This window comes from Ictidomys tridecemlineatus, chromosome 2 (assembly GCF_052094955.1).
Source record: "Ictidomys tridecemlineatus isolate mIctTri1 chromosome 2, mIctTri1.hap1, whole genome shotgun sequence".
Classification (NCBI taxonomy): domain Eukaryota; kingdom Metazoa; phylum Chordata; class Mammalia; order Rodentia; family Sciuridae; genus Ictidomys; species Ictidomys tridecemlineatus.
The window spans coordinates 121,966,683-121,994,519 of record NC_135478.1 but is presented as its reverse complement, the minus strand read 5'-3'; the positions used below and the strand labels follow the sequence as shown (position 1 = coordinate 121,994,519).

The 27,837-nt window shown below is 52.4% G+C and overlaps 1 protein-coding gene across 1 annotated transcript; it reads right to left on the bottom strand.

The window, feature by feature from the left end:
* Positions 1–190: 190 nt before the first annotated feature.
* LOC144368530 (small G protein signaling modulator 1-like) lies at positions 191–27,837 on the bottom strand. Its single transcript, XM_078027631.1, is given in 15 exon segments — positions 191–438; positions 2,534–2,598; positions 4,753–4,891; positions 10,955–11,087; positions 11,212–11,375; positions 12,350–12,417; positions 15,440–15,564; positions 17,833–17,964; positions 18,080–18,225; positions 18,489–18,556; positions 19,709–19,861; positions 22,102–22,238; positions 22,240–22,280; positions 25,137–25,322; positions 27,639–27,837. Coding segments are annotated over 15 exon segments (2,004 nt in total).

Sequence of the window (27,837 nt, the reverse complement as noted above, 5' to 3'; positions counted from 1 at the left end):
AAGCTGCGTTGGGACTGGGACCTGTCATATGAGGTCAGGTGTGGGATTCTCCACTGGGGTGTCATGTCAATGCCCAGGTAATTTTGGATTTTCAGATCAGTGATGTTCAACCTATATACATCCTTCAATCTCCACCTTGCAAGGATAGAAGAGAGCTGGGCATCTTGAAATTCTCGAGAAGAGCTGACCTTCAGTGTGCATGTAGAGAACTCAGGCAGGTGAACTCTAGTCCCCACAGAACAGCCTTCCCCGCAGCCTGCCCCATGGTGGCCCACTCCCCGCCAAGGCTTATCGTGCTGTCCTGAAGGTACTGCTCCCAGATCCTGGCTGTCAGCCCCTGGCCAGCATCACAGGGCAAGTCTGGAGACACGATCATGTGATTGACCAGGGCTGACAGGTGGGTCCTCACAGTGGACAGGTGTCTGCAGTAGGCGAGCCCTATTACAGAGGGAAGGGACGAGTCACCCTCTGCCATTTGGTGCCCCCAGCTGGCTCATGGAGTCTTCAAGGTGGTGTCTCTTTCCCCAGCTAATTGAACCTCCATGTCCTGCAAATTCTCATCACTCCCTTTCCCACAAAAGGAAAGTGAAGCCCAGAGGGGTGATGTCACTTGGTGGCTTGACTGGTCAGCCCTAGGGAAGTTCTGTCGCCTTTCTCAGCCTCAGTCAGGGTGATGCTAGCCCACTGGGTTGGAATCCAATGCATTTAACTGACAGGCTGCAGGCAGGGAAGGATCAGGAAGAAAGAGGGCCAGGGACCCCTCGCGCTAACTGTGCCTCTGTCTCCAATCCTTACAGATAGAGAGAATGACAGACTCCTGCTCAGACTACGGCTGGACAAAGAAAGTCCAAGCAAGTCAGTGACCTGGAGATGCTGAGGGCACCCAGTCTGCTTTCCAGGATGGACCTGTCACCTTAAAGGTATGTTTGCCACCCCTCGTCTGCTGTAACCTGGGCCCCCGAGGGTGCCTGGAATCCAAGAAGTTCCTGGCAAATGCCAGCTCATGCCCGTCTTCTTTTTTTTTTTTTTTTTTTTTTTGGTGCTGGGGATTGAACCAAGGGCCCTGTGCATGCAAGGCAAGCACTCTACCAACTGAGCACTAGCCCCAGCCCCTAGCTCATGCCTTTTGCTGACGGCGTCCCTTCCTCCTGGCTCTGTCCAGCAGCTCATCACCAATTCCCAGAGAGAAACTGACCTTCTAGAGCCTGAGGATTCACCCCCACCAACAGCAGGAAGGTACAATGATGGTGGTGGCCACAGAATGTCCAACACTCACACAGCACATGACGCTACACAGCACGGACATCCAGGGGCTGTTCCCTGAGTTTCCAAAGCTATTTCTCACCACGACCCCAGGAAGCAGGTATTGGCACCTTCCTCATTTTATAGATGGGCAAACTGAGGCACACACTGGTTACATCATTAACCCATCTCTCCAAGAAGTTCAGGGTTGAGATTTGTCTCAGGCCTTCTCATTTGAATCTGGGCTCTCAACAGGCACCAAGGATGCGCCATATTGTCACATGATCACCTCGTTTCAGATTCATCTCAACCCTGCCCTTCCTCCAGGATGATTCTGCACTTGGTTCTAATAAACACCTGCACAGCGCCCACTCCACGCCACACTCTGCCTCAGGCACTGGGGATGGTGGTCACAGGACAGGCAAGAACCTCAGCCCAGGGCACCTTCCACTCCCTGTCCCCTGGACACTTGGAGATGATGAGCACCCAGGCAGCCATCCAGGTTTCTGTGGCCAAATACATTTGAGGGATGTTGCTCTTACTCTCCCACGGCCTCAATTTCTTGAGTGTGATAGTGATAGTCCCAAAGAATACAGAAAATTGTTTTAACTTCAACATTTCCCAAACTAGTTGACAAGGAAACTGTTTTCCAACATCAACATGCAGGCCCATGCAGGGTATAATTAAAACTCCTCTAGAATCCCTAAAAATGCATGCTTGATCTCCCCCAGCTAGGCTATGAGGTTTGGGAAATAAAGTGTGCTGAGAAACAAGACAGAGAAAAACTAAGCTTGTTAGCTGTGTGACCCTAGACAAATCACTTTGCCTCTCTGTGCCTTGTCTAATTAATGGGAATAACTAGAATATTTGTGTTATTAGTTTTAATTTTTAAGCTTGGGCGATGGGATCAGGTCACCTTTCTCTTCTGCTGTGGAGTGGAACTGACATCTACTGAGCACCTACAACATGCAAGACTAGAGGCCAAAGACTTTACACACGCTCGCTTCTCATTCCATCCTGACACACCCTCCGGGTGGGACCTTAGAATGCAATGGTGACCAGATCCGGCCTCCTCTCCCAGGGTCCCCAGTCCACTGCCTTCTCTTAGGACCCAGAGATAAAATTTATCCCTGATCTGTAGATGAGCAAACTGCGCCTGAAACCAGATATCTAGAAGATAGGGATGTTCAAACTCCAGAGCCAGGTTCTGTCCCCTGGTATTTCTGGCATACAGTAGGCACTCAATACATGCTCCTTGGAGACCACACCAGCAATGAAGACCTATACATACATCCATAAAAGGCTCTGGAGAGGATCTGGTACTTCATGTTGTCACAGAGCAGCTTCAGAGGAGCCCTGCGGGGTTGGGGGGAAGGAAGATGCTCACACGAGGTGCCCGTGGCCCAGGTTTGCTGAAGAGGACCATGACCCACTCTCTCAGAGGACCCAAGAGTGGACTCCTGTGATTTCCATACAGCTGCATCGCCCTTCTTATCAGAACCCCAGATTTCCTCTGAGGTATCACCTCTCCCCTAAGCCTCTGTCCCTGTGGTCTGGATGGGACAAAGGACTCTACCTAGTACGGGACCCAGGCTGAAGTCACAGTGATTGGCTCAGAGATGGTCACATGGGCCAATGAGAATCAGTCTTGGGACTGTTTGTTGTTGGAAATAGTTGCTATATTTTTATCTCCCTGCCTGAGACTAGAGTGTGGTACTAGCATAGAGGCCCGCAGAGGTGACACCTGAGGACGCAGACGGGCTTCCTGCAGTGGGCACCTGCACTCGGCCAGGCCTGAGGCCGCTTGCCTTGAACCTTAGTTATGCCAACACTTTTACTTTCTTCTTTAATTGGTTTGAAGAGGGTTTCTGTCACTTTCTTCAAGTGACCCAAACTGAGCTACACTGGGATTCAGTGGGGATGACTGCAAAGCAGGTGATGCCACCTGGCTTCCCCTTGTGTGGTCACTTCTGGGTTCTGTTTTGGCTGAGGGGGGAGTAAACCCTCACTCCCAGCATTGCTGAAAACCACAGAACTGCCAAAGGAGTGCGGTACACTCCTGCAGAGCACAGAGCAGAACTGTGCCATGTATGTACTCAGGACATCCCAGGGGACACCCGGAAAAACCCAGGGAGGCTGGAGAAAAAACGCAGCTCAATCTCCAGCTATGCACCTGGGAAAATGTCCTCTTTGTGCCCTCAGGGTGGTGAGGCTGACTTGGTCAGGTTGCAGGAGAACAGCACCACACTGACTAGTGTCCCACAGCACTGCTATGGACATGCAAGCAGATGCTATCAGAGTATGTGTTGGGGAAAGCGGCATTTCTCAATGCCCCATGGAGGTGACAGTCCAGCCCGAGACACTCGGGGTTTCTCTGACATGTGAATTCCTGGGCCCTGCAGAGTCCTCAATCAGGATCTCTAGGAAGAAGTCCTAGAACCCATATGTGTTGCTACCGCCCCAGGTGACTGAGGCACATTAAAGTTTGAGACTCTCCAGTTGTATCAGGGATTCTGACCCTTACATGCCGACAAGTGGTCTTAGAGGTGTTAAATACAGGTTCTGATTCAGTGGGTTTGGGATAACAAGCTGAGAATCTGCCCAGGTGCGGCTGCTGGTCACAGACTGGAAAGCCAGGGGTGAGGGGGCTTTGAAGATCTGACGCTGGCCCCCAGCCCTCGAGTCCCATTCCCTCACACTGTGACGGGCTGAAGACTGGACACCACAGGGAAGAAGGCCAGCAAGGACGGGGGAAGGGAGTCTCCCTGGCCAGACCAAGTGGGGCCAGTGGGAAACTAGAACCAATCTCATGAATGGCCAAGTAGTTCCAAAGAGACAAGAGCTCTGTGGGTAAGGACAGAGGTGAACTTGAGCTTAAACTTGGAACAAGAAAACAGTGAGTGTCATTTACTGAACACTGCCACGTGCCAGCTTCTGTGTGCTGGCCACCTTAAACCATTATTCTATTTGTTCCTCATAATCACATAAGGGAAGAATTTTGTGGAGGGTCAAACTGAGGAGGCATTTGTCTTTAAGTGATATTTTTGGTTTCTTCCTTCCAGGCTGTACTTCCTGGTTTCCTGTGGGTGGGGCCAACAGTTGGAAGAGGAAATTATAAGTAATCATTTTTGGTGGGACACTTATTGTTGATTCAAGGCCCGCCAGAGCTACAGTTGCCTGTCACCTGGGACTGGCAACATTCAGCAGTGCTGCCCTTTAATATGCAGAGAGCTGAGTTCCTGGCCAACCATGAGGGACACACAATGCAGGATAAAATGTTTGCTGTAAGTTACACTCAGGGTTCAGGGGTATTTGTTCCTGTGGCTCGATCTTGCTTATCCTGACTGAACCGTGTGAGTGACTTCCCACAGCTAGAACTACACCAGGGCCAGCATTTAATCCACCTCTGGTTGATTCCACAGCCCGTGTTCCCTCTTCCAGATTCAGTGCATCCACCAAGCTCTGGGTAACCCTTCAGCCTCTCCCCACCACAGCGCGAGCCCCTCCTACCTCTCATGGTTGCAGCCATTGGTTGAGCTGCCACCAGCTGAGCCACTCTGTGAACAGGACGAGCAGGAGGATTTCCGGGGGCTGCGTTGCCATAGGGATGGGAGGTTGTTCACGGAGACATCCATCAGATCCTGGGGGACTGTGGGGTGTAGAAGAAGGGGCAAAGGAAGAGCCCTGGTTAAGTCTGTGTAGGCCACAGAAACCTCTCCACAGCGAGCAGCTCCCCACACCCTCCAGGCTGGCACAGAGAAAGGGAAAGGCCCTGAAAGAGACCGGGAAAGAACTCTCCAGATCACAGTCCAACTGAGGCCCCTGAGCCCCCTGATCTAATGAAAGCCACCACCAAGACCTGGAGGCCCCAGGAGACGGGCAGAGCTGGCCCCAGATGATGGCCAGAGAGGAAGAGAACAGAGACCAGAGCCACCTAAACAGGGGGCCACGCTTCGCCATGTTGTCATTTAGCTGTGCCCACAGGACACTGAGGGGAAGCAGGGGAGCCTGCTGGGTGCTTCTGAGAAGGCCAAGGGCTTGAGTCCCCAGAGAGGGGCCTCCTGGGGAGCTCCTGGTGGTCAGATAGGAGGGAGCCTGACTCAGGACAAGAGAGCAGTGGATGGGGAGGCCATGCGGGTGCTGTCCGTGGTCCTGAGCCAGAAAGCTGCTCCACTAAGCTGGTGCAGATGGGTTGGCGATCCCCAGGATCTAAATGTCACATGCCCATCCTGTACCCTTGACCTTATGAATTAACCCCCTGGAGACAGATAGATAGATCCATCTATCTATTTATCTATTTTTTTTTGTACCAGGACGCTTAGCCACTGAACATCACCCCCAGCCCTTTTCATTTTTTGAGACAAGATCTTGCCAAGTTGCTCAGGGCCTTGCTGTTGCTGAGTCTGGCTTTGAACAGTCTGCGGGGTGGGAAGTATTTTAGGCTTGTGAGCCATCTGGTCTGTGTCCTCAACACTCTGCTCTCACAGTGTAAAAGTCGCCATGCATTTTGTAATGTCAACAGAGGGGCCCGGGTGTGCTCCAAGGCAACTTTGTTGACGGACACTGAAATGTGAGCTTTGCATCATTTTCACAAGTCATAAAATATCACTCTTTTGATTCTTTCAATCACTGAAACAAATAAAAACCATCCTCAGCTCAGAGATGTACAGAATGAGGCTAGATTTGGCCCTTGGGTTATGGTTTTCTTATTCTCGTTCCAGGAACTCAAAGAGGTGCACATTTCCCCATTCGCCATGGTTCCTGGGCAACTCGTCCTATCTCAGCTCTCCCCTAGAGCTTTATGGGGAGAGAGAGCTGGGGGCCTGACCCCACTGGTCATCAGAGCTTGGCAGCCATCAGGGTCTGCCTCTGCCCACGGACAGAGAAGGAAGCTGTCCACAGAACATGGTTCTTGCATCCACCCAAAGTGGCGCATCACACTCTTCTGCCCCATGCAGACTCACCAATGAGATGGCCAAGAGAGGCCAGTGATACCTGTAGTCTATTCTAGAAAAACATGCCCAGTTCCTCGCCAGTCTCAGGGAAGCACTGATTGGTTCAGCCCATGTGGGGACAATCCTGGCTCCATCCCAGCCCCTCACCCCGGCAGACTTCACCAGTGGACCCACAGGGCTGCCAACTGTCTGTTTCAGGTAGACAGCTGGGGCATTGATTTGCACCTTCCTTCCATCTCCCTTGGACCAAGACTCAAATGACAACATGGTAGAGGTGTCTGGGACCCAACCCTGGGGGAAGTGGGGAGCCCAGACATTACAGGGGGCTGCTCCTTCAGGCCCCGTGTGGGGAGGGTGGTATTCCATCTGGCTCGTGCCCACCAACTCCCCCTGGCCACTACCAGCGTGGACTGACCAGCAGCAATCATCATCCAGGCGGGGCCCACAGAGATGGGGCAAGCACTGGCCAAGAGGCCTGGGGCAGCTTGAAACAAAACAGAAAGCACTAGTGAAGGCGAGGTGTGGGGTGGGGCAGGAGATGGCCACGAGAACCAGTGCCTTGGGGCTGGAACCATCCCTGCCCTGCTCTCCACAGCTGCCCCCTGCCCATGATACTGAGTTTGATTAGAGGAAGAAAGAATGCTCGTGTTCATAAAGTGACTGCTCTGCGTGAGTGATGGGCTGGGCCGTGCTGTGTCTTATGGTCACAGTGAACCTCTAAGGGGGGCATTTGTTTTCTCATTTGGCAGAAGTAACCGAGGAACAGAGATGTGCATATTTTCCACATGGCTCCTGGGCAACTCCTCCTATCTCGGCTCTCCCCTGTTGAGGGTCTGAATGATGAGAGGATTTTGTCACCCTAAGACCCATCAAGGAGTGACTGACAAAGCTGGACATTTTGACTGAAGTCTCCCTTCTCCTTCCTCTAATGACAGTGATCTCTCACTGAGTGCAGGTACCCTCAGCATCCTCTTTAACAGACTTGGAAACTGAGGCACATAGAGTGACATGCCCAAGGCTCTCCAGCTAGTACATTGAATTCCAATCTAGGAGCCCGACTCTAAGCTCTGACGCCAACTCCCACTGCTGTTTCCCACTGGCTCCTGTCTCCTCACCCATCGGCTCTCAACGGGGTGGTTCTGGAGACTCTTGAGACTTCAGCTGTCAACACTTACAGAAAAGCTCAATGCTCTGGGCACCTAGTGGCTGGAGGACAGGGGCACTGTGCAACACCCCCCAACACACAAGACAGCCTCACACTCAAAGAATTATTCGACTCCCCAGGCCAACAGTGCTGAGGTTGAGAAGTCTGCCCCAGGTCAGCGCTGTCCGAGAGAATATGGAGGAGCCATGCATAGAATTCAAAGCTGCCCAGTAGCCACATTAAACAGGTGAAAACAGTCTCAATAATTTCAACCCAACATTTCCAAAATGTTATCCTTTCAACATATAATCAATATAACATTATTCATGCAAAAATCCACATTCTCTTTTTTTCACATAAAGTCTTCAAAATCTGGGCCGTGTTTTGCACCCACAGCATGCCTCACACCTCAACTTCACCAGTCACACCTTCCGAGTGCTCGGTTGGCACATGTGCCTTGTGGCCACTGCAGCATAGACAACCTCAGCAAGAGAGGAGCCTGGAAGGCCAGGATCTGACCGTGACCTGTCCGCATTGTAGTGCTGGTCTTTGCCCCTCTGTGCATAAAGACAGGCCAGAGATCCAGTGGTGGAGACAGGAGCATATGACAGGGGGAGGCAGTGTAGAAGCAGCTAAGCCACGTCTTCCCTCCCGCATATTGAAGTCATCATCTTCCTCTTTAAGGCAAACATCTGCACGGTTTCTCCACAGAGACAGATAATCTGTAATTTTGGCCTGGGGCCATCTGAGTTCTGTCACAATTATTGGACCTTGATGTTGAGGCATGAAAGTGACCACAGACCATATGTGAATGAACGAATATGTCCGTGTTCCAATAAAACATTATTTGCAAAATGTGGCCCACAGGAAGAGGTGTGTTGATTTCTGATTTTTCTAAATTGGTAACGTTGTGTGGCTCAGGCCCCTGAGAATTTCAACCAAGGATGGGGGTGGGGTCACCATTTTGAGGGCTGCCTCTGACCTCAAGGTTGAAGAAGGTGAAAGTACTTTGCCCTCTTCCCCACCATCAGGACCATAGGCATGGAGTGGCGCTTAGAGGCACAGGTGTTGGAGGCACCTGTGTGCAAAGCCCAGCTGTGCCCCAAACCAGCTGAGTGACCTTGGATCAGTTGATTTACCTTTCTGTGCCTCAGTTTTCTCCTCTGCACAGCAGGGAATGGTGATGACATCCTGTTCGGGAGAGCTACGCTGGGGGTGAGGTGAATTAAGACACAGCGAGTGCAGAAGTGGGCCTGGCACGTGTGGCACTCAGTACAGGAGACCTGCGATTGTGACCTGAGCATCCACTAAGGAATGGGCCTGCATCTGGTGAAAGGTGTTTCACAAATCATTGCTCTGACCCCTCAGAATTTGACCCAGGGTGGGGGACAGTGTTGTCACCCTGTCCTCCAAGCAAGGAAGGGAGACCTGAACAGGAAGGACCCCGTGAGTGTCCTGCAGTGGCAGAGCAGTATCCAGTGATGGTTTCTTTTCTGGAAACCAGTGGTTCTCAAGCAGGGGCAATTTTGCAACCCGTCTGCCCACCGAGAGGACACATGGCAATGTCTGGAGACATTTCTTGTTGTCACAACTTGGAGGAACATGAGAGCTTTGCTACTTGGCATCCAGGGTCTGAGCCCAGGGATGTGGCCAGCATCCTCCATGAACAGGACAAGCCCGTCCTGTGAAGGGTACTTCAGCCTCACCTCACCAGAGCCAAGGTGGAGGGGCCCTGTCCCACATACACTGCGTCATCAGGATTCCTCAAAGGTAGGCAGGGACCCCAAGTCGATTATCTGGGAGGTGCTCCTAAGAAGCACATGGAGCAGAGAGGTGAGCAAGACAGGCCAGGAAAGGCCTGGAGTGGAGGGTATGACCAAGCAGGTTTCCATGAGGGGCAACTGTGCCCGATGGCCTTGGGGACCCCAAGGGCTGTGCAAAGCACGCACATTTCAGAGCTTGCTCACCCGAGGGCCGAGGGAGTTGGGATCTGCAAACCAATCCCGTTAGCCATGGGCCAGAGGAGGCTCCAGGGCACTTCCAATGTGCCTCGCTCACGGAGAAGGGAGCCTGGTGGCAGAGAAGCCTTTCCACCAAGCAGACACCTCCATGGGAGCTGGCAGTTAAACCATAGGCCCAGAATGGGAGGCGCCAAGGACTATGGGTGAGCCGGGCTGGCCTCTGTTCCTGGCCACATGATCCCCAACAGGATACAGCACAAACATCCCCCAAATAAGCATCCAGCACCAGCCTGGTTCCTGGCAGGAGTAGGCAAATTATTTGTTGGGTAAGAATCCGCAGGAAGCGTTTCCTGGGAAGAGCCCCAGGGATCTGGGCTCTCTGATACAAGGCTCACCAGGGGGTGTCCTAATGTTGTCAGTCTTCAGGATGGAGCCCAGGTTCTTGGGAAAGGGAACAGAAGCCAGCTCCCCATCCTGGGGGATTCTGCTCTCAGCAGCACTGGGCCAGCACAGCCTTGGGGTGCGCCCAGTGCTACCTGAGAGACCAGCTCCCATGGGGAGGTCTAATGCTGGGCAGCAGTGGCCATGGACACCTGGGTGAGGTGGGAACAAGGCTTTGCTGAGCTCTGAAAGAACATCATAGCGGCGGGGTTAGGGGGGCAGGGTCCGGAGCACAGGCTAATGCAAGAGACAGGATACCTGACCGCCAGGCCTGCCCCAGGCCCAATGGTGCTTGGCCAAGGAGGAGAGCCAGGAAAGTAAGGGGCCTGGCTCCATGAGGCCCCTGCCAGGGAGGACATCTGTCTGCTTTCCGAAGAGCCTCTCACGGCTCAGCACAGGGTCGCTTATGCAAAGGGAGGCTGAGGACCATTGTCCCTCAAAAGGGATCAACATGCCTGCAGAGGTCTAAGCAAACGAGCCTAACAGAAAAGAAGCTGTAACTCAGAACTACTTTAAGAGACACCAGAGAGGGCCACCTAAGTGCCAGGCCCCTTCTGAGTGCTGTGCAGATTCATTCACAGTGTTTGCACAGCCCCGCCCCATCATGGTGAGCTGCCCTGGGCAGAGCATCTCCTCATAGCAGTCACTATACGGACCACAGGGCATCTGCCAGGATCTGGTGACAGTGCCGCTGCTCGCCTCCCCACTGCCGTTCTCACCACCGCTCACCACGGTTACCACGGGCAAGACCCCCCCCCAACGCACTGCTCTCTCATCACCTCCTCATGTCACCAAAGTTTCGACTTGAAGTGAATATTGCAAGGCGGACAGGAGGGCAGCTAACATTCGAGTCATCTTTAGGTGCCAAAGGCCCTGTCTGGGTCCCTTCTCCCAGCAACCCTATGAGACAGGTGCTGCAAACAGGCCCACTTACAGCTGAAGACACGGAGGCACACAGGGTGAAGTGACTTGCTAGGTGCAGCTTGGATTCCAGAGCCCATGCCACTGTCACTACCCCGTGTTGCTTCCTGTCTAGTGGCATCTCTGTGAGCCAGGTGGAGGGAGCTGAGGCTACCAAGATACTGACTTCCAGGTCCCAGGTCCCCAGCCAGCCCCAGAATCCTTACCCCTTGTCTTCTTGTTCCAAATGCCTGGGGCTGTTCCCAGGTTCTGGTGGCAGGTGGACCCCTGGGCCGGGCTGGGCGGCTTACCAAATTCACACTGTGAGCCGGGGTAGATGATCCGGAACACATAATCTGCGGCCTCCTCATCCTCCTTGTCTGAAGACGTGGACTCCGAGGAACTCTAAGGGCTTCTTTTGTGCAGCTTGGGAAACACTTTGCCCTGGAAGGACACGTCCCAGTGAAAGGACACAGCTGTCCTCAAACCTGCACAACCTAATTGTCTCCGTGGGGCGTGCACCAGCCCGCGAAGTCACATAAGGACCCACACCCCTAAGGCCACTCACCTTTCCCCGCTGGGACCAGAGAGGTGGGTCCAGCTGCCCGTGGGGAAGCAGCCCATTCTCCAGGCACGAGAGGAACTGCAGGAGGTGCCCGCCTTTGGGGAAGCGGAAGGGTGGCCTCTGGATCCCATCCTGGCTGACCAACACCACTGTCCCGCCGCTGTCCACTGCCACCATGACCAGCAGAGAAGACCCAGTGGGAAGTCACTATGAGGCATGGTGACAAGCCCCCAACTCTGCAAATACATGTCCCCAGAGGTGCCCAGCCAGACCAAGCATCGGAGGCTCTGGGCCAGGCCTGGGCAAAAGGTCAGGGCAGGTTTCACCTCTCCCGTGTCCCACCCATCCCACCCACCATCCACCTGGATGGGGAGCTACAGGACAAGGTCAGGAACAGTGTGGTAGCCTCCGTAAAGTTACCTGCCAAAGGAAAGATGCCCTGAAACACCCACGCTCCTCCAGAATCTGCTGCAAATCCACCTGGCTCACTGTGGCACGGGGTGTCCAAATTTCACCCCTCTCAGGCCCCTAGGTGACTCTGGCTAGTGTGGGGGACATTTCCTGTGCACCAGCACAATACCTACGAGAACTGTCTTGTCCAACACTCACAATATCCCCATGAGGCCCATCTACTACTTTACAAATGAAACCCAGCCTCCAAGAGGGTAAGTTACTTCTCAAGGTCACAGATCTGGACCCAGGTCCGTCTTAGGAGTTGAGCCGCAGTGTCTCACACCTCGGTGAGACACAGGCCACTCACTTCCTAAAGCAGGACGGCCATCTGCCTCTTTTGACTGTAGGTTCTTCTGACTTTAAAGAACCATTGAGGAGCACTGACTTTGGAGTCACAAAGATCTGCATTGAGTCCAGGCTCTGGAGCTTACAGGGTGTGTGGCTTTGTGTCAACCTCTAAAATGGGAGTACACCTCTCACTGGGTTGTTGTGACAATGAAATAATAGGCATTGCCATTTTATAGAGGGAAAACACAGGCTCAGAGAGGTACAGCCACTTGCTTGAAGTTGCAGAGGTAACAGGATGTCCACCACATTGTCTCATGAGGCTAATGAACAATCAGAGCTAGAGGCAGCAGGGCATCCAAGAGGAACACCAGCCAGTCCCGTGATCTCCTGTGGTCCCTACCTTGCTGGTGACAGTGCAGGTAGACAATCTCCTCCAAGCGGATGGTCATGGCGTAGTCCCAGTAGACACTGGAAGGGAGAGAGGTGAGGCTTGTAGGAAGGCCACCTACCTTATGGTGGGCAGGGGCTTTGGAAGCCAGAGGACCACTCCTGAGGTCCTCCCTTGTCCCCAACTTTGGTGTCCCAGCCTGCCCAGCCTTTCTCCTCTTCTTTTGGTTCCAGAGCCTCAGTTTCTGAGGGAAGCGTCCTCCCCGGCCCATGTGGCCCAGGTAGGATGAATCCACAACTCTCTACCCCAGGACTCCAGCAATGATCACCTGACCCAGGCCTGGCCAATCAGCACGCTCCACTGTCCAGTGACAGTGACTGGTGCAGGATGGCCCCATGACCCAAGAAGAACCCTTGAAACCCAGTGATCAAAATTATATCTGAGGGGCTGGGGTCGTGGCTCAGTGGTAGAGCACTCACCTAGCACGTGCCAGGCCCTGGGTTCAATCTTCAGCACCACATAAAAGTAAATAAAATAAAGGTATTGTGTCCAACTACAAAATTAAAAAATAAAAAAAAATATATCTGAATTACTGCTTCCAGCTGAGCTATTAGGAACAACGCTATGGTGGACATTTGTGTATAAGCTTTTGTGTAGGTAAGTTATCATGCTCCTGGGTAGATCCCTAGGCATGGAGGTGCTGGGGCCTCTGAATGGATGAACCTGCCAAAGGGTACAGAGGTTCTCCCACTTCACTGCTCCACATAGCAGGGCAGGGACAGGGGCAAGCCCAGTCTGACTCCAGAGCCTGAGTAGCCTCCTCCTGGGGATATTTCTTCTCTAACACTAAGAAGCCCAGCTGGGGAGTTATGACCATGGCTGTGCAAGAGGAGGTGATGGCTGGAAAAAGAGAGGAGAACTCCTGTGCTTTCCCAGAAGGACCACCCCCTTTGTCTTCAGTGTCTCTTAGTCCCAAAGGGGATGCTGAAGCCCCTGGTCATCTCCCGTCCCTGCACTCCATCCTCATGTTTCTGATTCCTGCCTGTTTCTCTCTTCCAACTGAGGCTCTGGTTGAGAGTAACAAGGTGGCAGGGAGTTCAGAGGTCAGAGATGTGGACATCCCCAACCCCAGGATGGTGACCTTGAAGGTCCAGATTTAGTTGAAACTCAATTTTGCAGCATCTACCGTCGCCCCTGTTCACAGAGGAAGATGATGTGGAAACGCAGAGCCCCTGGTGGCAGGAGCTGGAGCAGTGGGGGATGAGCTGGCCAGGGCCTTTCTCCAAGCTGGCATCACAGGTTTCCCACCCACACACTCCTGGGCCTCCATCCAAGTGAAGAGCAGGGTCCTGGGGCTGTTTAAAGCTTTAGGAAGAACATGTTTTGGGGGTGCAGAAGCACTTATTAGACCCTCTGGGAATCCCTTGAATTCTGGGGAGACCATCTTGTCCAATTCCCTCACTGAAGAGGAAGGGGAAACTGAGGCTCAGAGTGGTGGAGTGACATACTCTGGGTCACCCAGCAAGGTGAGGGCTGGGCAAGGACCTTGTGTACTTGGTTATTTCTTTTCTTCCCCAGCATAATTTGAGCTCTGAGAAGGTAAGGATTTTGCTTTCCTTTGATTGACTTGCTAGTGCCTTGTGTCTAGAACAGTTGCAGGGAGGGTGCTCAGTAAATATGTAACAAGTAGTTTTTCTGAGCTCCTACTGCGTGCTACAATCTGCAGCGGGCATCAGGAATCAGCTGTGAGCATGGCAAGATCTTGGTCTTCAAGGAAATTGAAGTCAGGGTGAGGCAGGAGAGAGAGGAGTGTGCACAGCTGATCATGAGACTACCGTCTGGCAAATGCTAGGAGGGAGATTCAGGGCTGGGGTTAGCCACTCTTGCTGGGAGGCCAGGGAAAGCCCAGTTCCAAGGTTCATGATGAAGAGGCGAGTTCCAGGCCAAGGGCCTCTCCTCAGCCGTCCACTGTTCTTCGGTGAGGGCCTCTTCATTGGAAACCCCACGGTCTGGCAGAGACAGAGTTACCCAGCCCAGCCTGGGACCACTGGTACCTCTCACTGACCACCTCTGAGCAGGAAGTGAATAGCTAAGAAAATGCTATGAATCACCCCAAGATCTAATATGGACCCCACTGAGCTTCATATTAAGTAGAACACAATAATAGTGTTTTGGCCATGTTTCTTGAAATGAGTCCTTATTTTTTTTAACACTACATTTTAAAATGCATATGAAATCACAGGTCATCTGCAAGCTTCTCAAACATGTCCAGGTAGGGGATGGTTAACGGCCAAGAGGGCTGGGGCATGGGAACCTGTGCCATGACTATTTTTAAGTTAAAAATTCTTGACTTTAAAAATGTTTTTTAAGAAAATGCAAAAGAAAAAACAGAATCTGAGGGCTGGGGATGTGGCTCAGTGGCAGAGTGCTTGTCTAGCATGGGTGAGGCACTGGGTTTGATCCTCGGTGCCACATAAAAAAATAAAAATTAAAAAAAAATCAAGCTTAAATTCTTAAAGAAAGGGAGAATTTGACATGGATTCAGAACAGCCCAATCACTGCTTCTCCCCATCAGCAGCTGGAATGACAAGTGGGCCACCTCAGACCCATGGCTGTCCTCTGTTCTCCCTGAAGCTGTTTGGCTGGAACACAGGTATTGCAGGAGGGAGCCCCAGTCTGGTGGTTCTTCCCAGTATGACTCCAAAGCCACTGCTGAGTTGCATATATCATGGGTACCAAAGAAGAGACAGCTCCAGGGACCAGAAACCCAGTAACAATGCTAGTCCCCTGTTAGGACGTGACGGGAAGGGTGGGCTGAGGCTGGCCACTATCCTGTGTTTGCAGGCTCCGTGGTCTTTGTAGACTTCGCTCTCTGAGTGGTGTTCAAGCCAATGGCTACCCCACGCCCAACACTCTTCCCTTGGTTTCTTCATCTTCCTTAGTCTCTGAGTTTCCCCTAAGGCCACAGTTGCAGGGAGGCTGGGCCAGGTCACCATAACAACCAGGTGGAGGGGCAGACAGGGCAGGGTGCACATCTCCGCTCCCAGGTGGGGCCCAGGAGAGGGGATGGACTCAGGGTGCAGCGAGGACCCAGCAACCTACCTCTTCTCATAGTCCAGGTCCCCCATGGACCCGTTCATCAGTTGGTTGGGTGTCCACTTCAAGGTCATAATGTCAGCTGTCTGGTGCAGGGACAGGTACCCAGGTATAGCCTCCATGTTGTCCCTCTGCAGAGAGACAAGGGCTTAGGACTGGTCATGGTCTTGGAGTACATATGGCTGAAGGCCCTGAGCCGTTAGACTCTGGGGTACAGAGCAGGTTATCTGAGAAGCTGAAGTCCTCCTGAGCCTCTTTGTGTGGCCACACTCAGCAAAGCTGTCTTCAGCCAACCTGTGGGTGGGGCAGTACTACCAAGTACAGCTGTGAAAGCCGCCCACCATCACACTCTCCCTCTCAGGCCTAGGGGTCTTTAGAACTAGGAAGGGGGCTCTGTCCCTTTTCAAAATGGCATTTATGTGGGCCAATCTTAAGGGAGGCAGAGGTGGCAGCTGAGTTTTGTGGCCCATTCCCCAGCAACCTGCTCCTTCAGTGTCCCCAGCATGCTCTGGCCCAGCGGTCAGATCCTCCACCTTCCTAACTCCCCATAGGACTTCTCATCTGCTTTATTTTACGCCAAGTAAGAGAGATGTGTCAACATCCCTCAGACATGAAGGAGGCAGTCCCTGCACCCAATCCACCTCAACGACAGGCAGAGACCCAGCACCATTTACTGAGCACGAAGTGCAGTTTACTGAGCCTAGGGAGTATGGCTCAGTCCTCATACACAGGCTCCGCTGAGCCCCGTGCCCCATGGAGGAGCACCACCACAGCCTTCCATCAATCCCAAGATGCACATTCTGTTCCTTTCACATTATAACCTCCCTAAATGGGGACATGTCTTACCCTTGATGAGAACTCACAACCATGACACAGAGGTGACTGCCTGAACTCACGCAAACTCAGTCAGAGCTGTTCAGCCTGTCCTCGCTTCAGTTGAGTTTTGTGCATGGCTATTATTTTGCATGAGAAGGACAGGTGTTATTTTAAATGCCTTCAGAGAGATTAGCCTGTGATTCAGCTTTGAATTGAAAAAAGTTACTGTGACATAGAGAGGCTGGAACAGAGATGCAGACTACTAAAGTGATATTGGCAAAGCAGGCACATTATTCATCCCTGCAGGGAAGCCTGTGAATCCAGATGCCCTTGTAAAACAGCAAGTGAGTGCTTCACAGGACATCAGACCCATCTCAGAGATAAGGATGCATATTCCTGAAGAAATGCTGCACTTTCTGGGCTTGTGGGTCAGGGGGCACCACATTTTTTGTGTAAAGAAACATTTGGCTTTGTGAGCCATACAGGCTCGGCTACAACCTAACTCTGCCACCATAGCCTGAAAGCTGTGCTAGATAACACACAAACTAATGGTCATGGCTGGGTCTCAATAAAACTCTACTTATAAAAACAGGTGGAAGACCACATTTGGCCCATGGGTAATAGTAGAACAGAGAAGCATGTGGAAAAACTAGGGCATTAATGATTCTTAGCCAAAGTGATATAGAAGATTAAACTCTGGACTGTGGAGGCTTTAGGAATATCTTAGCTAATGTATTTTAATTACATTTTCTCTTGTGTGTATGAAAGAGCAATGTATGATTAAAAGACAAGCAAAAAAAACCTATATCTGGTTACGTCTCAAAGACCTGATTCAAATGGGTAAGGTGAAATTGTGTAGTGAAAAAGTCCCATGTGTAATTTAAATAGCATTTTAGAAAAAAAGGCACATCTTAAAATCATGGCTTCTTAGACTTGAGCAAACAAGGTTTGTGCCCACAGAGAGCAGATACTGTGGCTAAGACGAGGAGTTGCCCAGGGTCACCCAGTGATTGACTGAAACTGCACCCACACATCTCGGGTGGCTGATTACTCACAGAGCTTCTTCCCAGCAGAGCCCAGACACTATGCTGACCCTGTGACCCAATAGCCCTGGAGAGGGGACAGCCAAAGGAGACAATGCACTAGGGCAGGGGCTGAATGTGCCCCACTGTCCCTGCACCCCTGGAGCCTGGCCAGCCTCTGGGGCATAGAAGGTGACTGATGAGTGGCACCCGTTGGCATGAATTCAAATCATGATTCTGTCCCCTAATTCACCTGTATAGGCCTCAGTATTAGGACAGGTGAATGGGTGGGTGCAAAGGTGGTTAGATAGATGGGTGGGTGGGTAAAAATATAAACAGATGGATGGACAAATGGTGGATGGAGCCTGGACAGAAAGAGGCCCAGAGAGAATGGAAGAGAGCTGACTGGCTGGACAGCAGGCTAGAGATCCGGTGAGGATGGGTGGACAGATGGATGGATGGGTGAATAAACAGACGAACAACCCCTAGCCAGAGGGAAAGCCTCCTCCATAACCTAGAGCAGACACTCAGAGCAAGATCTGGCCCACGGTGGACACTCACCGGCTGAACCAGAACGTTGTTCTTGCCGTAGAACAGGGTGGCTCTGGAGTTCTGGTGCAGGGACTCCACATAGTCACGGGCAGACAGGGACGGCCGGTCGTCCATGCTTCCGCTCGAATGCCTCTTCTGGATCTGGTAGTGTGACAGGAGACAGACAGGTGGCCCTGGAGTGGCTTCTACCCTGTCCCCTGGCCCAAGGCCCTCCCACAGCCTCGCCTCCCACAGCCCCGCCGCCCACAGCACTCACACAGAGGGCTGGCCGCTTGCTGGGCGAGTCCTGCCACAGGTGTGAGCTATGGATGCGGTGCCTCTGCACCAGCTCGTCGGCGGAGGGGTCGGTCCAGAAGTGGTCCGCGGTCTTCATCTTGGTGTACTCCAAGGTTCAGGGCCCCACTGCAGAGCACAGGGGGCTGGGAACTGCAGCCCCAGAGAGTCCACCCTCCCAACTCCCAAAGGAGGGGCCACACGTTCCACCACCCCTCCCCTTCAGCCAGCCGGGAAGCCCCAGAGTCCTGCAAAGAAGAGGCCAGAGGAGGCCCTGGGAGCAGGAGGCAGTGAGCAGTTTGGATGGAGGAGGCTGGAGAGGAGCCAGGGGCCCTCAGGAGGCACCCCTGAGGCCCAGGACCACATGGAAGTCAGAGCACCAGACCCCTTACCCAACAAGGATGCAAGGATGGGACCGTCCACGGGGTCCACCAGGACAGCTTCCTTCTCATAGTATTTACTAGAAGAGGAAAGGACACGTGGGTTTGGATGGAGGCCAGCAGAGAACACATATTACTGCCAGAACTTTGGCTGCCCATGTGTCAAATGGGGACTATCACGGTATATATCACAGGGCTGCTGATGACTCCACAGTATCAGCAGTATCAGTGTGGAGTTTGGTATCCACCTGAACACACGGGGCCCTTGAGCAACAGGAGTAATGAGCGGCAGGCTGGATGATTCCACCAGGACTTCTGCTGAAGACAGGAGGTCCTGAGAGGCTCAATTATGTCTGCCTTTCTCTCTCTGAGACAATAAAATGCCTCTTACCTGCACTGTGCTTCCAATGCTGTGCTAACAGGCCTTCCTGCCCTGACACCTCATGCTGGGAACACTGGCCTGAGATGCTCAGAAAAGCCCCCTGAAATTCGGCTCTGCAAGGTACTATGGGACGTCATCCAGACAAGGATCAGGCTGAATGCTTCTGCATTTGTTTGTTTGTGTGACTTACGATGGTGTCATGGTTTCTAAATCCTTGAAAACTCATGCGACCCCTAGACCAACAGAATTCAAAGTTTGGAAGGAGCCTCCCAGGGATGCTGGGTTCAGAGAGGGTAAATGACTTCCTGGAGGTGACACATGTCAGGTCACTGCATCTGTAGGGCTGTGCAGGCTTGGGCTACATCCAATTGGCTTGGCCCTTGCTGTCACCCAGCAGTGAGTGGAGGACATGGGTGTGGGGTCAGACAGACTGCATGGGAGCCCCACTCAGCCACTTGCCACCTTGCTGTGGCTCCCTAGGCAAGTGAATGCTTCAGAGTCCTCTGCGGTAAGATGGGAAGAGGAACAGAACACACCTGCACAGGTTATTCTCTCCTGCCCCCCGCACCCGCCCCTTAAGGCCACAAGTGGAGTCTTCTACAGGAGAAGGAAGAAACCCAGGATCCCTTCACCCTGCCCTAAGTCAGAAGCCTATGATCTTAAACACCCAAATCCTCTCATTTTTTTAAGCTGGCCTGGCTCAGGGTGGAACATCCAGGAGGCCTGTTTAAAATCACTTTCAAACCCACTTGCATTGTCAATGGGACAAAGAAAGACGCGAGGGTGCAACTCCCAGGACAGGCAGCAGGTGGAGGCAGAGCACACCCGGGCATCTGGCCTTCCCCCTCACCTGCTGTTTTCCAGGAGATAATGCACAATCTTGTCCAGGACCTTCTCAAACAAGGCAGTGCGGATCCACAGGTGCTTGATGGCCAGTGGGGACAAGTTGGGCAGCTTGGGCAGCTTCCGAGCATTTTCCTGGAGGCCCTGAATCTGGTTTCGCCTTCAAGACCAACAAGAAAGAACGGAAACAAAAAATGAAATCCACAGGACCAATATGCAAATGGGAAAATGCTCATTCTTGCTAGAAAATGAAGGAAGGACAGCTAAACAGGAGCCCATGTTGCTCCAATCATCTGGGTCAAGTGTTGAAAAAGTAATAATCCCCAGTGAGTGTGCAGATGTGGTTCAACAGAGGGTTTCAGATGCTCTTGACACACCTTCCCTCTCTCCTGGAATGACATGCTGATCAAGAGCCTTGGACTAAAGATCCTTCAGTGGCTCCCCAGTGTCCCTGCAAAGGAAGGTCTTCCCCATGACTGGCAGGGTGCTCCATGACCTGCCCCCACTTCTCTAGCAGCCCCTTATTCTACCTGCTCACTCCATGACACAGAGCACGAGAAGACTCCTGAGGCTGCCAGGCTCTATAGAACTTTCCACATGCTGATGCTGCTTCCTGTTTTCCCTCCTGTTCCCATTCCTGGGCTGATCCCTTCTCGCCCTTTGGGTCTCAGCAAGGCCATCTCCTACAAGAAGCCCTCTGGAACCAGACAAAGCTGATCTCTGCCCACTAAGCTGTTCCATTTTCTGTGTTCCCCTCCTCCGTTCTGTGATCTTAAGAATATGGACTAAGCATGTGGCAAGCACAGGCCCCCCTGTGTCTGAACCTCCAGGGCCCAGCACAGTGCCTGGTGTACACGGGGATGCTCAGTAATCGTGTTCATGAATGAGTGCACAAGCTAATGGATGGCTGTCCCTTATGGCCTGGCAAGGGCAGGTCCGATCCCTCCCTAGGAAGTCAGACCCACACGGTGGAAGGCCTTGTTATCTGTAATCAGCCAGGAATTCAGCAGGTGAGCTGGAAGGAACCTAAAGGTGGCTAAAAAGTCATTCCAAATGGAGCTGGCAAAGCCCAGTCATGAGCTCTGCCCACCATTCAGTTATGGAGCAGCCCTGCCTAGGGCCTGAAGGGCAAGAGCAAAAGGGGGGCCATTTCTCCCTCAGTGGAGTGCAGCCCACACAGAGATGGCAACCTTAGGGCACTCTGGAGTTTGGATCTGAAATGCTCCCCAGAGGTCCATGTGTCAAAGCCTTCCCCCTCAGCTTGGGGCTATAGGGAGGAGGTGGAACCTTTAGTGGGAGGGCCTGGCGGAAGGTTTTAGGTTATTAGGGAGTGCCCTCAAGTGGCCCTGTGAGATGTGGATCTCTTCCTTCCTCCTTTAAATTTTTTTTTTTTTTTTTGCATCCTGGCCATAAAGTGAACAGCTATCGCACCATAGGCCCAGTAACAAGACCCACTGATCATCAAAAACACCTTCTCAAACTGTGAGCCAAAGTCAACCTTTCCTCTTTTTAAGTTAATTATGAGAGGTATTTTGTCACAATAACAGAGAACTGACAAAGAGTATGTTTATCTCTCCCCTTCCCTTCCCTTGCATGTGACAGACATGGCCAATCAATCCACACACATTTCCCAGGATGCCCAACCACGGCTTCAGAGTCCTTCATTGCAGTCTCTGGGAGCCCCAGGCACAACTGTAGCGAAACCTATTTGCCACCCCTAAACAGGCCCCAAGTTGGGGGTTTGGCTGTGTATTCAGGGCTTGAGGGGGTGATTATGGCAACAGGGACCATGTGACACAATCAGTCCATAAACCTCCCCAGCTCATTAACCAGTCACCACGACAGGGGAGTGACACTCCTCCCCCTTCAATGGATGCCTCAAAAAGGGTTTTACCCAGTGGCTCTAGCAGCTGCCCCTTGCAGATGAGAGCATGTTGATTCTATGAAACTTTGCATTGAGAACAGGGTGTGGCCCAGCACCACCTGTTTCCTGGGCATGTTCCAGGTGCTAGACACTGCCCCAGATGCTGGGGACACAATAGGGTGGCATGCATGTAGCTGCCATTTCTCATGCAGAGATGATGATCAAGTTCACAATTAAACAAGAAATAGCTAATTCCCAATGGCAGAAACAAATGGGAAGGAAGTAACCAGGTGATGTGGAGGAGAAGATGGGGTGAGGGCTGGCAGTGACTGAGCTGGGGAATTCTGAATGATGACAAGAAACAGCCATGGAAGACCAAGTCGGGGAGCCTGCTGGAGGTACAGTATGTGCCAAGGCCCTGAGGTGGAAAGAGGCTGGCCGGTCTGAGGAGCAGAAAGAGTAGCAGGGGCTGTGGATTCCTGAAGGGACTGGGGGTCACTCTCCAGGGGACTGACCAGCCTGGTCCCCACACTCACGTGCTCTCAATCAGCTGCTCCAGGTCCTGGACTTTGTGGCTCAGCTCCTTGGCCGGTGGAAAGCTCTTGCCCACCTTCATGAAGAGAGCCTCGATCTTGTTACTGTGCAGGAAGCCAGCTGCCCAGGAAGCCAGCTGCCGGCCGCCTCAGCCCATGCAGGATGCAGGCCTCCACCGTGGCTGTGGGGACATGGCGGTCAGCAGCACTGACTCTCCTGCCCATGTTCCCAGCAAGGCTCAGAGCTTCAGTCAGACACGGGCTCCTTGGACAGCCAGTCCCCAGCATCACCTGCCTCCAGCTGCCCTGCACCCCAGCCGACTTTCCCCTCTAATGAAGCAAGAGAGCTTAGTGGGTGACCCACAATCATGGCTCAAGGCTGGACCACCTCTACTCAGGTCCTCTGCTGGTCACTAGCCAGCTGTGTGACTGGGAAATGACCCCCTCAGTGTCTCGGCTTTCTTACCTGGAAAGGCCAGAAGTGTGAGCATTGGCCTCAGAGCTGCTGTTACGAGAGGAGAGAATGCATGGGAGTACTTAGCAGAGCCAGGCACATAGTGGGTGCTTTATGAATGTTAGCTATAGTGCTGTCAGAGAGGGAAAGATGGAACATGGGACTGCTAAGCTCTACCTGGCCACGGAATATCAATATTGATATCATCATCATCGACACTGTGTCTGTAGCGCAGCTAACACGTATGGGTCTCCTTTATTCTCTGCCAGGTGAGGGAAGAAAGTATAACTATCCTCACTCCTCAGATGTGGACACTGAGAATCAGAGAGGTGAACTTAATGGCTCAAGGCCACCCAGAAAATGAGTGATAAGAGTCAGGATTCAAACCCAATCTGAGTTCAAGGTGTGCTGTACCTGAAACTCTTTTTGAGGATTTCATAGCAATCTTCTCATTTCCATTTTCCCTGGAAGTCCTTCCTAGCTCTCCTCAGAGCAGGACACCTGGATTATATATAGCCTGGTCTCTACCATTAACTCACTGTGTGACCTCAGGCAAACCACTTTCCCTCTCTGGGCTGAAGGGAGTCATTCTGAGAAACTGGTCCTGCGCAGGCCATTCTGATGGCCTCTGGTACTTCTGGGAGCCCTCCATCTTCTCACCTTCTCCTCATGCCAGTATACAACTGGTACATCGTTAATGCTTACTGAAAAAGTGAGTATGTAACAGCAGCTACTCCTTATTGGGCACCTGCTGGGTGTCAGATGACTGTTAAGGTTTACCTCACTTAACTCTTGAGACAAAACCCATGAAGAGCTTTAGTGAGCTCTTCGTGGGTTTTGTCTGGTGGATGGCTTGGCCAAGGTCAAGAGCAAAGAGAGACAAAAAGAGGCTTTGGGTCAGTGGCTTGTCTCTGAGTCGGCAAGTACTTGTTTGAATGAATGTCCAAATCACACCGCCCACTCTGCTCATGCATTTAAAATATTTTGGGTGAAACCGTTTTTACGATTTTAATTTTAACTTGTACATATAAAACTTTCCACTTTGTTTATACTGATAAGTTGATCACCTTCAGGCTCTGTATACAGTGTCGGATCCTTTCTGACAGAACCTTCTAAGGAGAATGGATAAAAGAAACCTCAATGGGCCCTTCAAGCCTCAATTGCTGCCATCTGATTTCTCTCATACAGAAAATGGTCAGAGTTAGGGAACTATGACTATGCTTCTTATCACGTTCTCCTTCTCTAAGGCCTTAACTGATAGATATGTTAGCAAGTCTTGACACGGACATGTATGCTTTTTATTTGCAAATAAAAAAGTCCAGGAGAAAATAAAAAGCTACGTAAATATAACAAAATATTAATGTTTCAAATAAACCTAGACATATAATATTCTCATATACATATGTACTTATTCATATGTACTCATATACACATATGAAAATACATATATTTATATATACACCTATAAGTACCTGAGTGTGTATATATGTGTGTATAATTAAATAAACACATTCCACTTAAAAAATAAGACTTTGTGGGTGGCAGTGGCCCACACCTGCTATCCCAGGGACTTGGGAGGTTGAGGTAGGAGGATGGCAAGTTCAAAACCAGCCTCAGCAAATGTGAGGTGCTAAGCAACTCAGTGAGACTCTGACTCTAAATAAAACACAGATCAGGTCTGGGATGTGGCTCAGTGGTCGAGGGCCCTGGAGTTCAATCCCTGATTCCTGCCCAAAGTCACCCAGCAAGAGGCAGACACAGGTCTGTCTAGGTGAAAAGCAGGTGAACTGAGGCTCTGGTCCCCCAGGTCACGCACATGCTCAGCATATTGTGAGCCCCTGCGTGGTGTCCCAGCCATGCACATGAAGCTGGTGGGCTGGCAGGTGCCCTTGCTCAGGCTCTTCCTGGGGCCGAAGTCATAGGGAGGGGGACTGCAGCAAGCCTTCACAGCAGACACTGCCGTCACTGAAGACCAAGTTCCCAGGAAGGATGAGAATCACCCCCAGGGCGCACACTGACCAAGAGCTGAGTGCTGACTTCAGACTCACGCTAAGCCCCGTCTCTAGCCACCGTCAAAGCACAGCAGCACCTGGCAGTGCCATTATCCTGGAACTTGGCGGGCAGAGTGGGTTTAGCAGAGAAGTCTGAGTCACGTTCCGAGCACCAGGCCTGTGCCTTTGCTGAGCCAGCTGGCCATGGTCCTTCGGGAGGTTTCAGTGGCTCTTCACTCCCTGTGTTTAGAAAGTCCCCAGCCACCCTATTCTTGTACCTCGCCAGCTCATGGCAGAGCAGGGAACCAGCACGGAGGTCACTGCTCAGGGGCCAGGACACCACGGTTAAGCGTGTGGGTGGTGCCCACGTGAAGAGCTTCAGCCACCTCTCCAGGGGGGTGCGGAAGTCACTGTCAACTGCCTCTCTCACTATTCTGCATTTCCAGGTTCTCCAACTGAGTCCCTTCAGGACCCAAAATTAAGTTGGGAGTCACAATGCAAACCATGACGCGCGATTCTGGTTGGAAGATGCCTTTCCAGAAACTCTTACAGGAGTGGCCTCACTGCCCACTCTCCCGCGGCCACCAACTCACTGCAGAAGGAGATGATGTGGCTGCTGTCTTCGTGGACAAACTTGCGCGTGACGGCCTCTTCCATGATCTGCTTCACCTGCAAGGCAGACGGAAGAGACCTGTGCCACCAGGGCAGCTCCCCAGAGGGCTGTGCTGCTCCCCGGAGCCTTTCCAGGTCAGACGTCACACCAAATGTCCTCTCCTTCCCTGAACACAGCAGCCCATATCCTGGCCCTTACCACGGGCCCTTCACAGTACTCACTGCCCTTCCTGTTCTCTCTTTGGGCTTACTGTCTGCACCCCCCCACTCCAGAATATAAGGTCTAGGAGAGCAGACACCTCCTCTCCTGTTTTCACTGCAGTATAACCAGAACATAGTAGGTGCTCAGTAAAGATCTCAACGAGTTGGTGTTTGGATGAATCAGGTGGGCAAATGAACCAGGAGGGGTGGCATAGACACTCAGCACTGGCATCCAGTAGACCTGGGTTCGAATCTCTGCTTGGGCACCTCCCACATGGGTTTGTGAACTCACTGTGGGAAACGGAGGCTCCGCAGGGGAGGGAAGCAATTGCCCAGGGAGATGAAGCTGGCCAGAGAGGGGACAGAAGTCCACCTCGGGCCCCACGCCCCAGGCTGTGGGCTTTCTCACTACACCTGCTCACTCAACAAATATTACCTGAGGTCCCCGATGTGCCAAGCACAGGGGGCAGTGGGAAAGGGCAGACAGGCCTCTGCTCATGTAGTTCTCCCTGTGGTGGCTTCACTGGATTCTAGATCCCAAGCTGCTCTAGTCACTATGGGACTTGAGCAAAGCCCTGTCTTCTCTGGGCCCACATACCCACCTTGAGATGGAGGGTGTCAAAAGAAGACCATAAAGGTCTGCTCAGCTCTGAATCACTGGGCTCTGGGTCAGGGAGGAGGGGGAAAGTTCAGCACTGCCCAGGTCTCTTCCCCATGGCCTCTGCACGCAGTCTACAGCACATCTGGGCACCTGCTGAGGGCAGTGCAGGCCTCACTGCCCACTCTCCCTTACATCTGGATGTCTTCTGGGACGAGGGCAGAGCTCAGAGCACTCCTGGCTGTGTGCTACGGAGGAACAAGGCCCACTCAGAGCTGGCCGCTGGACCACCCCCCCTCCTGTCAGCACCAGCCCCGGGAACAGCTCCCGACCTCCAGCTCAGAGAGCTCAGGCTGGGTTTTGCCTGTAGCATTTCTAAGTGTGAAAACCTACCAAGATCCTGGGGAGCGGGCCTTGTTTTACAGATGGAAAAACCAAGGCTCAGGGAGGTGAAGTGGCCCAGTGTGTCACAGAGCCAGGAAAAGGCAGAGCTGGAATTCAGACTTAAAAAGATTTTTCCATTTCCAGCTGCCATATCCTGGTCCTTATAGTGACTAGCTGTGTTCCCTCAGGCAAATCACATCACCTCTCTGAACAAGGTAGGGAACATCAGGTCCTAAGTGCGGAGCCCGGCACATAATGAGCCTGTGACAAATGTCACCTCTGCCTGGAGCCTCATCTGCTTCCTGTTACCGTTTTTTCTGGCCCTGGCTGGAGTGTCATCCTTCAGGACGTTAAATTCCCTTGCTGGCATTCCCACAGCAGCTGCATTCCCAACACTGATCAGACTTGCAGTGCTGTGGTCCGCACCTAGCTCCCCTGCCAGGTTCTGAACCCCGTGAGGACAAGTACTCTGCGACTCCCTGCTTTAGCACTATGCTAACCTGCACCCCGAGTTCTGGCGCAAAGTAGGTACTCAATAAATGGTGAATGTGTGCCTCTGCCAGGCCGGCCCACTCTGCACCCTGGCCCAGCCTCCGGCCTAGGCGGCAGTCTCTGGGACCCCTGCTAACATGGCTCCCGCCCAAAGGCGCACACTCCAGCACTTTCCATGGCTGACCCTTCTTAGGCAGGTTGTTGCTCTCCTGCCAACGTCCTCCTGTTCTCCAGAAGCCACCATCTGCCTGTCACTCTCTGGAGTGGCTCTGACACAGACCCTGCTGCCCACCTGTGTCCTCCCTTATGGTGGCTGCAGAGAGCACCAGGCCCCATCTGCTCCATGTCCCCAGAAAGAAGCAATGAGCTCCCTCGGGACAGCCAAATCCTCAGCTCTCACTCGGAGCTCAGGGAGGAAGGGAGGGGCCAGGCCGGGAAAGTCCTCCATGTCACCATCCAGTCAGTGGCCTTGGGCTGCCCCTTTCCATTCAGGCTTCAAAGACCTGCCCGACTTCCACTTTCTAGGATGCCACCTCCTGCCCTTCCTTTCCTATCACTCCTCTCCCAACCCTGGGAATCTGATCCTGCAATGTCACCTCTCCCACTCTGATGGGCTGAGTTGAGTCTTTCTCCCGAACCCCAGATTCATATATTGAAATGTTCTTAACTCCTGGTTGCTCAGAATTGGCTGCCCAGAAGACGAGACCTTCACCGAGGTGACTGAGGTAAAATGAGGTCATTAGGGTGGACTTAATCTGAAATGACTGGTGTCCTCACAAGAAGAGGGCACCAGGACACAGACACCCACCCTGGGAAGACCATGTGCGGACACAGGGAGGAGGTGGCCTTCTCCATGCTAAAGAGTGGGGCCAGAGCAGACCCAGGTCAAAGACGGCAGTAGGAACCGACCAGACAGCTCGATCTGGGATTTCTGCCTCTAGAACCAACACAGAATACATCTGTTTGTTAAATGGCGTGTTCTGTGGCATGTCTGCCCTCAGTGTCAT